Source organism: Micromys minutus (assembly GCF_963924665.1).
Source record: "Micromys minutus genome assembly, chromosome: 33".
Classification (NCBI taxonomy): Eukaryota; Metazoa; Chordata; class Mammalia; order Rodentia; family Muridae; genus Micromys; species Micromys minutus.
Genome location: NC_137968.1, coordinates 18,201,209 through 18,212,970, shown reverse-complemented (window position 1 = coordinate 18,212,970; position 11,762 = coordinate 18,201,209). Strand labels below are relative to the sequence as shown.

General features: G+C 43.7%; 1 protein-coding gene and 1 pseudogene across 2 annotated transcripts in view; one reads left to right on the top strand and one right to left on the bottom strand.

Annotated features, from left to right (window-relative positions):
- Window positions 1–5,629: 5,629 nt before the first annotated feature.
- On the bottom strand, window positions 5,630–6,452 carry LOC308414219 (proteasome subunit beta type-7-like; annotated as a pseudogene). Its single transcript has one exon. The product of its transcript is annotated as a proteasome subunit beta type-7-like (transcript).
- A 4,038-nt stretch (window positions 6,453–10,490) lies between these two features.
- SAMD12 (sterile alpha motif domain containing 12) overlaps window positions 10,491–11,762 on the top strand; it is a 415,274-nt gene continuing 414,002 nt past the window's right edge. Inside the window, exon 1 of the mRNA XM_080909385.1 lies at window positions 10,491–10,602. Within this exon, the coding sequence (XP_080765511.1) occupies window positions 10,590–10,602 (13 nt within the window). The 5' untranslated portion in view covers window positions 10,491–10,589. The remainder of the gene's footprint in view (window positions 10,603–11,762) is intronic.

Here is an 11,762-nt window from a genome sequence, read left to right as displayed (position 1 = left end):
TGCCTCTAGAAGCTAGCAGACAGAGGCAGTAATCGGCTGGTGCGCTCAGCTCTCTTCAAGTGAAGGGAAAACCCTGGGACTTTGTGAATATGATAAGCCATGCCCTCTAGGTTTCTCTGCTCCCAACCAGACATCTTTCTTCATTTTACTTTCTCTCCTACTTTCTCAGTGACTCTTTTATAACATGTTTGTACTACAGACACCAAGCTAGTCCCAAACTCAGCTCCTGCTTCAGCCATCAACATGCTGAGATTATAAACATGGGCTACCAAACCCACCGCATTTTACAGCCAACACCAATCCTGCTGATTCGGGAAGCAAGTACTTCCCTAAGTGATGTGGTTCTCTCTAGGAATGCCCACTGGCTTTGGTTACTGCTGGCAGCAACAGTGAACTGATTGAACTCTAGACTTTTTATCACTCGGAAACTAGACTCATCTCCTATCTCTGAGCCTCTGTTTTTAATTCAATACATCAGGTGTATAATAACCCCCACCCCACACATATACACAGGGTTGCATCAAAGATTAAGGAAACATGAAAAACATTCCCTATGAGACCAAAATGCTAAGCAAGTAGAAACCAAATACATTGACCAACTACCTTCATGCTATTGATATTTGAAACATGCTTCAGCTGTTCATATTTAGAGGCTACACTTAGGATCAATTTTTTTTTCACTGATGTACTAGCAGAAGGTATTTTAAGTTGTAAAAATATAGGTTATATTTTTCTAGAATTCTGTAATGTCATTTTCTTTTATATGAAAATAGCTTAGCTTAATAGATTTCTTCTTCCCTTTATTTCCTTCCTCCTTCCCTTCCTCCCTCCCCCTCCCTCCCTCTCCCTCTCCCTCTCCCTCTCCCTCTCCCCCCACCGCCCCCCTCTCTCTTTCCCACGTTACAGCCAGCACAAGTTTCCTGAGGTACAAGTCAGTCATACCATAGAATTCCCTAATGAACACTGTCAGCTTACTCTCAAAAAAATCCAAGAGGAGAGCTGGGTGATATTTTTGCCCCGTTAGAATGGATCACGCTACACATATTAGCTTTCCCAAGTGTTCAGAAAATTTTACAGGCAAACAAAACAAAGCAAAACAAAACAAAAATAACCAAAACAACTTTCTGATTGTTGTCTTCAAACAAAAACAAAAGCAAACAGCAAGAACAAAAACCCTACTGATGTGTACTAATCCTCCTTGGATCTTTCATCTGGAAAACGACAGAGCAAACAAAAGGGTATATTGAAACAATAGAGGAGTGTTGTTACAGAGGACAGTCTTAGAGATTTATGTGGCCCTTGGATACAGGATGATTTAGAGAGAAGCAGCTGGAGATGTGTGAAGATAGGACTAGTATTCTTCAATTTCAGTCCTTATCAAGTGTAGGAAGAGGACAGTGGTTGAGGAATGAGGGAAGGAGAGTCAAGAGACCAAACAATGGGGATGACGTGGATGAATGTGGTCACTAACTCTCAATGACTTTTGGAATGATGGGAAAGCATGAGAATGCGGATGCACGTAATCACGATTTCAGAGCCGAGATGACCTCTGGGAGCACCTATTTGACAGTTTTCAAGCTCTTACGGGGGCTGCGCAGTCTTCAATCATGAAAATTTCAAGGACAAATATGAAGTAGAAAAGAAAAGCATAGGCACCAGTTGGGTGGTCAACCAATGGTAGTTACAATACAGAAAGAATCTGTGTCTTTTCCACTGGGAACCATTTGGGGAATTACTATTTTTTATTTTTATTTTTTTAGAACTGAAAGAAGGGCTTAGAAGTATAGACATCATGCCAGAAGTAGTATTTCATACACTTCCAATATAGTCACAAGCAAATACATTTAGGAAGAGAAATATCTCACAAAAATAATTCCTGAGTCTTGGTTGGTAGAAAGACCTATATAGTAAGAATTTTCAAAGCTGGATCTTAGAACAGATTACTTGATATCAGTCCTTGGCTGTATCAAACTCTCCTTGGACTCTCTGGAAAATTTATAATATCTAAAAGTAAATTACAAGACAGATACCCGTTAACATCTCATTGTGAAGCTTAATGGATGTCTTGTATAAAATGCTTAGCCCAATGCAAACACAGGGTAAGTCACACTCAGTGAATTGGAGAACCTGCTGCATACTGAAGTATCCTGTTGTTACTACAATGAGACACATGATACTTGTTGCAGTGTACTGAACATGTCATTTCCACCATAAGAATAAGTAACCATGTTACTTCTTCTGTAAGTATAAAGCATATTCATTTTTATTATGTTTTTATTCATATTACATCCGAATTGCATAGTTCCCTCCTTCCTCTCCTCCAAGACCCACCCTTACAAATCCCTTCCCTACTAATCTCCTTTGTTAGAGAAGGGGAATCTCCAGACTTCAGATACCAACCCATCCTGGGACATCTAAATCTCAGGAGGACTTAGCTCCTCCTTTCCCACTGAGGTCCAAGCAGGTAGTCCAGGCAGGCGAAGGGGATCTAATAGCAGTTTAACAGAGTCAGCAACAGCCCCCAGTCCAACTGTTTGGGGACTCACCTTAAACTGCATACTTGCTACAAATATATGTAGGGGACATTGGTCCAGCCCTTGCATGCTCTTTGGTTGGTGGTTCAGTCTCTGTGAGATCCGAGGTTAGGTGACTCTGTTGGTCTTCTTGTGGTGTCCTTGAGCCCTCCAACACACTTCAATCCCTTACTCTCGTACAAGACTCCCGGGAGCTCTGTCTGATGTTTGGCTATGGGTCTCTGCATCTGTTTTCATCTGTTGCTGGATGAGGCCTCTCAGGAGACATGTGAGGTACCTATTTGCAAGCATAGCAGAGTATCGTTAATAGCATCAGAGTGTAGTGGTATAGTTTCATTACCAGCTTTAGCTCCTGTTGGGTCACACTTGAGCTACAGCCTGCCCAAAACCTCTCTGGATTTGAGAATGAAACACACACACACACACACACACACACACACACACACCAGTTAATTTTGATATACCTTGACTAACACAAAGGCTGGGCACTTCTATACCTTCCAGTATTCCAGAGTTAACATCCTTTACTTTTTTTTTTTTTTTTTTTTTATCTCTGCTACCCCAGACCCAATCAGGGAAGTGGCCACTTTATTTACCAGTTGGAGCCAACTGGGGACAGGGCCTCTCAGTGTCTTACCTGAAGACACTTGTGTAAGCAATTTTGGGGACCAAAATTAACATAACACAGGCAGCATTAGACCAAACCCACTTCAACAGGGGTTGACTCTCCCCATGGGTGGGTCTCAAGTTGGGGCAGTCACTGTTTAACTGTTCCCTCAGTCCCTGCTCCATTCTTATTCCTGCACATCTTGTAGGCAGAGCAAATTTGGGGTTGAAGTTTTTGTAGTTTGATGTCCCCCTCCTTCCACTGAAAGTCTTGCTAGGCTATGAGAGGTAGCCACTTCATTTCTATACCTCCTGCTGAGAGGAATCTCAAGCAAAGTCCTTAGTCATCAGGAAAATGCAAATCAAAACAGTGCTGAGGTTCTATCTTGCACCCATCAGAAAGGCTAAGATATAAACTTCAAGTGGCAGCTCATGCTGGTGAGGATGTGGAGCCGGAAGAACAATCTTTCATGGTGAGGGTGCAGAGCCGGAAAAACAATCTTTCATGGTGAGGATGTGGAGCCGGAAGAACAATCTTTCATGGTGAGGATGTGGAGCCGGAAGAACAATCTTTCATGGTGAGGGTGCAGAGCCGGAAAAACAATCTTTCATGGTGAGGGTGCAGAGCCGGAAAAACAATCTTTCATGGTGAGGATGTGGAGCCGGAAGAACAATCTTTCATGGCTTGTAGGAGTGCAAATGTGCACAACTACCTGAAAAGTCAATTTGGTGGTTTCTTCTAAAACTAGGAATATCTCCACCTCGAGGCCCAGCTATGCCACTCCTGGCCTTATAACCAAAAGACACCCCACTATACCATGGGGACACTTGCTCAACTGTGTTGATAAAAGATTTATTAATAATAACCAGAAATTAGAAACAACCTAGATGTCCATCACCTGAAGATTGGATAAAGAAAATGTGATGCTTCTACACAATGTACTAGTCAGCTATTAGAAACAAAGACATTATGAAATTTGTAGGCAAAGGGATGGAACTTGAGACTATCATCCTGAATGAGGTAATGCAGACCAATAAAGACACCTAAGGTATGTGTCACTTATAATTAGCCATAATCAGCAGGATAACCATGCTATAATCCACAGACCCAAAGAAACTGGAAAATAAGGAGGACCCAAGAGAGGATTATGAAAATCACTGAGAAGGAGAAACAAAATAGTCATCAGGGATAAATGGAGAGAGAGAACTGGGTAGGAGAGGGGTTGAGAAGGGGTATGTGGATGGCAGTCACGTGTAGGGGAGGAGGCAGAAGAGGACTGCTGGTGAGAATAAAACTAAGTGGGGTGTATCTCTGGATACCTGGATACCCGAATCTCTTGGAAACCTGGATAGGGGCGTATACAGGGAGTCTTTGGGTCTGACCCTAGCATGTCCACCACTATTAGACCCTTTAACCAGGGCACATTCCTTATCATTTGGGCTTAGACTGGACTAGTACATTGTTTTTAGCAGGTAGGACTTGAGGCTTATTCTTTAACCTTTCCTGTCACTCTTTAAGAGAAGAGGGCCATCATTTTGTGTGGTCACACCAGACATGCCATGAATAGGTTTCGAGGCTTCCTGCCAACAGCCAGCACTGACTTCAGAGACTGAGGGGAGCCAGTGTGGAGTAGATCCTCCAGCCCAAGTCAAGCCCTCAGATAAGTACAGTTCCAACTGACAGACACACTTACTGCAACTTTAGAAAATATCCTATTCCAGAATCACATGGTTGGTGTAGTCTCAAGATTGCTTGTGTGCGTGCGTGTGCGTGCATGTGTGTGTGTGTGTGTGTGTGTGTGTGTGTGTGTGTGTGTATGTTACTACTCCTCCATGTGGGCATGCATGATGGTCAAAGGAAATATCAAATACATTACTCAATTGCTTCTTCATCTAATATGTTGAGACAGGTTATCTCACTGATCCTGGAGGTGACCATGTTTGCTAGACTGGCTAGCAACTGAGTCTTCAAAATATGTCTGCCCTAGCCCTTCCCGTACTGTCATGCATGGCTTCAATGTGTGTGTTGCAGATCCAAACTCTAAACTCATTATTTCATAACAAGCAATTTACCCAGGAAGGCATCTTCCAACCTCCTGTCTCTGACTCCTCGAGCCTCAGAAATTGTGTGAGGTGATAAAAAATTCTCCGGTTAAAGTTTTTAATATTTTCGTATAGTTGGTTATATACACAGATAGTGTTTATCAACAAAATACTCTATGAAAATGGACAGTTGTTCATAATACATGTGAGAAAATCATAGCTAGAAGTGTTAATTACTTTATATTTTTGCAGCCTGTCCATACTATATAAACACGGATTTGTTTCAAGCAAATATAAGGGTTTTTTTTTAAGTTTTTTTTTTTTTTTTGGTCCTTTTTAATTGAGCAGTAGCCAAATGCATGTTTTCTAATTGGGGTAAAATGGAGTGGAGGCAGGGGTGGGGTTTACCCTCATGCAGAGAGATATCCAACGACCCACAGCACCATTCACAAATTGTCTGAACAATTCTTACCTAGCACCTCAATCTCCAGAGGGGTAACTTTCTCAGTGAGGACAGAGCTAGTGCCTTTCTCACATCTGCACTGGCCAAACCTGGTCCCTTTCTTGTTGGGCACTGAGTATAGATGGAGAAAGTCCAGTTTTCTCTTGCCGATCACACACAGATCAATGTTGCTTCCAGACCCCAAGTCATGGAAGATGCCACTTGCAATGGCCTCACTCACTAGCTTCTTAGCTTCTCCTCCATGTTTGACCTAAACTTTCCTTCAAACACAGCCACTGTGGCCAACGGGCCAGAGCCCATGGTGACACAAGGCAATTTATCAGTTGATCCATGAGGATCGATGCTGTAGAGATGAGGTCGGGTACCATCTACCCTTCCCGCCAAAACTAGGGCTGTGCCAGTGCAACCTTGATACCTGAAAAGCCTCTGCTTCAACATCCGATTAGCTGTGACAGCTCTCGGAAGGCGGCCAGTGCTGAGAGAGTGGAGCTCCAAGTTGGGAGAAATGAGCTGGCCTGCCATGTCTGTGACCTGCAGCGATGAGTATTAGGAGATCTAAAGAGAATATCTGAACAGTTTTTGTCAGCAACAACCATCCCTTCAGATGCTCTTGAATCTGCTCCAGGAACTATACCATCCTTGTAGACCACTCCCGCCAAGGGAGTGCCAGTTTTCTGGGCTTTGGGGAAGTCTGATCTTCCCCCGCCTGTTTTTGGGTAAAAATTAGCTTCCAAGGTGGCATTCCTGCAGGAATTATCCAAAGAAAAGCTTTCAACCGGTACCTCAAACATCCATACAGCTGCCATCTTCCCAACAAAGAGTTTTCAAATATGTGTTTTCAAGGTTCAGGGTATTTCTGCCTTTCACTGTGTCCTTAAAAGGAGTATGTGTTAGAGGAAATAAGGCAGTTGCCATAAGAAGCAGGGCCTTGGGCAGTACTTGGGATAGTGTATATTGTTTTCTTTCTTCCTGAAATGAGCCCAGAGAGTAAGAAGTCCCCAACAGTTGTATGTTGTTAGTAAACATGCCCCTGCCTCATCTAAGACACCTAATGAATATTATTTCATTAACATTAAGATATATATGGTAAACAAATAATAGTCTATAATTCCTCAGAGCATATAACATCCACATATCCAGTAAACTTTTCAAATGATGTGTTTTTGCTATTAAGTAGCATAGGCTGGAAAAGGCAAAAAAATTACCAGTACCCACTGTGGTGAATGCTGCTTGCCTTGTCTTGAGCGGTAACATTGGGTGAGCTGTCAGCTCTCTTTCCAAGCTATGGTCTAAATCATAAGCTGTGTCCCATATTTCTTTTCCTTCTTTGCATTTGTGAACATTACGATAGAGCCCTAGATCATACCTTCAGATTTATAAGGACAGGAATCAGTCATCTACATTCCAGGAGTCTTTTTGCCTACCTGTGACTGATTGAATTCTCCCAGAATTTTAATTTCTGACCACTACTGAACAGATTTTTTTCTCACCCTGAATCACTAAAGCCTGTCTATTTTTCCTTCATTTTTCAACATAGTAGCCACACATGCATACACATACCCCACAGAGAGGGGGCAGGGAGGGGAAGAGAGACGGAGACAGAGAGGAAAGCCTGCTGAGGTTTGATTTTGCATTACTTACCCAATCTTCATGAACACAGATAGGCACATAGTTGTGTGTTCCATGTCTGTCTCTATTAAAAACTGCATATAGAGAGCCACATTATATGAAAACTTAGGAAAAAACCTAGTTTGGTGGCTCAGGATGGCCTCAAACTCACAGCTCTTCTCTTCAACACCCCGCCCATGTGCTAAGGTCACAGCACCTAGCAAACTATTGCTGAGCTTTTCCCTGTACTCTCCTCTCTGTGTTCTCTGGCTTCATTGGAAGTTAGCCTTTAAGAATGTAAATATAACATAATCTACCCCCGTATTTCATCAACAATTTAAAGAATTTCAAGGAAAATTTTGTTCATTTCTGATTTGTCATGGTACATTTTCAATCTGGGGGAAATCTAACCACACAAGTTCCTTCTTCTTTAATTGGTTATTGAACTGATATAAATTAACTAGTAACTAACCTACTGTGTCTGCTGCCTGAAACTCTGCATTTGATTGGAGAACAGCTTTTTCACCCTAGCGGAAGAGAGAACTATGGAGTCAGCCACTGCTCTTTGTCAGGATCATTTCCACAAATGTCCTAAGTACTGTACGAATTAATTCACCTATGTTTTCTTGTCGATTTTTACCTCTTGTAGCTTATTCCAGAGTCAAAGACCAGACTCGATTGTTTGCCCATCTCTCTCATTCTCACAGAAAATGAAAATTCATTGGTGATGCCTTCAGGGTATAAGAGCAATACTCTACTGATTTCACTGGTAAGTGAGGTGAGGGGAACCTGACTTACTAATGCTTCTGTCTGCACTGCTTAACCCACCATATTGCTACCTCCTTCCCCTTTATGAGTAATGTGATTTTCTTCCATCACATTTTTGCACAGACTAAATAACTATTTCTCTACTCAAGTATTCCTAAATATTCGGAACATACATGCATATACATGCATACACAAAGGCACATGCATACATGCACATACAAATAAACACACACAAATACATGAATACACTGACAGAAATACATGCTCACTCACATGCACACTGACACATACACACACATACATACATACACATACCACCACCACCACACTAATACCATCAACATTAAAATAACAGAAAATAACAACAACCACTGGTCATTGGTACCTATCAACAACCTCAATAAAAAGACAACTGTTAGCAGAATAGATGGGAAATCAGGATATATCATTCATCTGTGTAGAAGAAACACACCTTAGGAATAAAGATAGACATTACCTCGGAGTAAAGGACTTGAATAAAGTTTTCCAAACAAACAGACCAAAGAAATAAACTGGAGTAGTCATTCTGATATCTAATAATAAAGACTTTTAACAGAAACAAATCAAAAAAGACAGGGAAGGATACTTCAAACTCATCAAAGAAAAAAAAAATCCTACCAAGATGATACCTCAATTCTAAACATCTATTCCACAAAGGGAACACATATTTTGCTACGGAGTTTTTAAAGGTCTCAGTGTGACACAGGTGCCTGTAGTGGCACACTCATGTGTGAACACCGATGGCTGAGCCTTTCCTCTGCTTTCTTGTCCCATCCATTCACTCTAAAGAGAATCTCAACTCTCTATAATGTTTTATACATTGAGCCACAACGAAGAGGCTAGTTTTAATGCTTAATAGAGTTTTAGGTTAGAAAATTATTTTCGCATGGACTTTGCCTCACTGGACTGGTCTTGCTCTATTGTATCTAAAGTGAAAGGCTTAGGCTTAATTTGCACACACTTTTGTAGACTCAGAATTGAGCTAACCTCAGTGGTGTTTAATGTTTACCTAAAAAGCAGGTTTGAAATTTTCTGTACACAATTACAGGAGAACTAAGCTTGCACTTACGAAGCTGGAAAGGGAACAAAAGTAGTTGTGTATATATTCACTCTGAGAGGACACTGTCTTCCTGGTGATCCAGATAACACAAGGTCAGTGGTGAGCGTGGGAATAGTAGAACTTTGGAATTACTTCCTTAGAGTCCTTTTGGAGGGGGGTGACATGGGGAAAGCAAGCTTAAATGAAAACAAGTTCTCAAGACCACGTGCTTGTCCCAACCAGCCATCCCTATGTCTATATTTTTAATGGAGGAGAAAACTTCTGTCTATCACTGCCTGCCTGCCTGCCCGCCTGCCCGTCCATCCGTCCTTCCTTCCTTCCTTCCTTCCTTCCTTCCTTCCTTCCTTCCTTCCTTCCTTCCTTCCATCCACCCACCCACTCACCACCCCATCCATCCATTCATCCTTCCTTCCTTCCTTCCTTCCTTCCTTCCTTCCTTCCTTCCTTCCTTCCTTCCTTCCTTCCATCCATCCATCCATCCATCCATCCACCCACCCACCCATCCATCCATCTGCCAACCTCACAGGAAGGAAGTAGGTTCAGAAGTAGAAAGAAACTGAACTGTGTAGAGTGTTACTTAGGTCACCCTATCACAGGTAGCCAAGGGACTCCTTAGCCAGGAAAGTTGACAGACAACCTCTCACTTTAGAAGCCAGCAGTCCAATGCTTTGATGCATTGGAATGTGATCTTAACAGCCTCTTTAGGATATTGTCCTTGGAAGATTTTAAATTTACTACACCCTTATCCGTATTTAACCCCGAAAACAACCCAGAGGTTCAAAAGTCAGCTGTTTCTGCTGAAGGGATTTTCCCACAAACCCAAACATTTCAGGATGCCTGGGAACAAGCTTTAACTGCACCTTGTGGAGTAGGTGTCTGGCCCAGTGGGACCGGCAGACACCTGGCAGTTTGCTCTCCTCACTAACCCAATAAGCTGAGGGACTAGTGGCCTTCCAAGAGAGCCTAGTACCCACCTAGTGGCTGCCCACTGCTGCCTCCTGCCCAGAGACTGCTAGGTGCCTAAGAGCTTCCAATTGACAGCTAAGGTCTCAATCAAGAGTCCTCTCAAAGCCAAAAGAAGCCAGGCCCACGGCAATCTGGGAGATGTAGTCCTCCTAAATGTCATTCATCACTTTCGAGGTTCCCTCTCGAGGTCCCTAAAAGATAAGGTAGTCAGTCAGATGCCACAGAATCTAGATACTTGATCCTACTGTGGTGGCGAAATAGAGCCTCAAGGGACAAGCGGGAGGCTTCGAGGGTCTGGGCGTTGCGCAAGAACGGACTACAACTCCCATGCCGCCTCGCGCGGAGCAGGAGCCGGCTGCTCGCTTTGCGTGACCGCAGCAGGTTGGTCCTGGAGCAGATGAGCGCAGAATATTTAGGCGAAAGCGAGGGGAGGGGGGAGAGCGGGGCAGGAGGAGTACCTCGGCCAAGAAAATTATGCATGCGTTAGGCAAGCTCTGAGAGAATGGCTGTGGAAGGTAAGGGACGCTTGGGGCGTTTTAAGCTCCCTCTTAACCCGCGCACTCCAATCCACACATCCCTGATGAAGCTCGGCTCCGGTGGGGAGGAGAGAAAAGGGGGTGGCGGCAAGCGGGCCCCTTATCCCAGTACCACTTGGCGATCACCTGAGTTCTGCAAGGCCAGGAGGCACTCACTTCACTTGTCTCTGAGAGAGGAGAGCAGGACATAGGACAGAAGGTGAAGGAAAGAGCGCTCCCAGTCCTGAGCTTTGTGGTGGAAATGGGTGGACTACCGGGAAGTCCAGCCCGAGGGTTATAGCCCTGACTTCCCCTTTTCCCTTCCCCTCCAGTCAAGGTAGGCTGGATGACCACATTGCTGGGGATGCACGCTTTGCCACCCACACGTGGGAAAGGACTGTAGCCAGGTGCGTCATCCAGAAGCCTGGACAGCCTTTGGGTCGAGGACCCCTCGCTGTGTGTGCCCAGCAGTGGCTGCAGCAGATACCTCCCTAGGATACGGCTCCCTCTACACCTGTTTCTTGTATAGTCCTGTCCATTGATAGCGAAGTTCACAGGGTCAGAGTGTAAACCAGCCGCTTGAACTGGGAAATTCTTTTCTTTGAAGACTGCTTGCCTATTTCCTTGTATAATTTTGGACTTTGAAATTTGCCATTTTGGAATGCACAATCCTTCCTCTTTTGAACTTTCAGGCTAAGAGTTGCCTCAGGCAATTTCGAGGGATCTGAGTTTTGCATGACACCCTCACTTACTTTAGAGCACAGACTTTTCGTCCGAGTGGGGTGGGGGTGGGGGGCGGAGGGTTTCAATGCCAAATTAGAGGTCTCAGACCTCTATGATGAGATAAAATTAAATGAGTGTGGGGCTGTAAAAAGAAACTATCTTCACTTTCAGAATTCTGGTTAGCGAGTTTACTTAGGGTTAGAGGGGACCTGGAGCAGGAAAAGGAAGGCGTGGTTTCCAGCTCCATCAGGCCTCTTGCCAAAGGGAAATGAGACGGTTCCTTGGAGGCTACAGAGAAGAAAAACCCGCAGGGTTTCTTGCTCCCGCCTCACCTCTCTGCCTCAGGAGACAGCAAATAAAATATCCGGGTCCTTTACTTGAAGTAGTAAGAGTCCAGGTCACCACCTGTAAACTCAGGAATGACTCTGAGTGGTCTC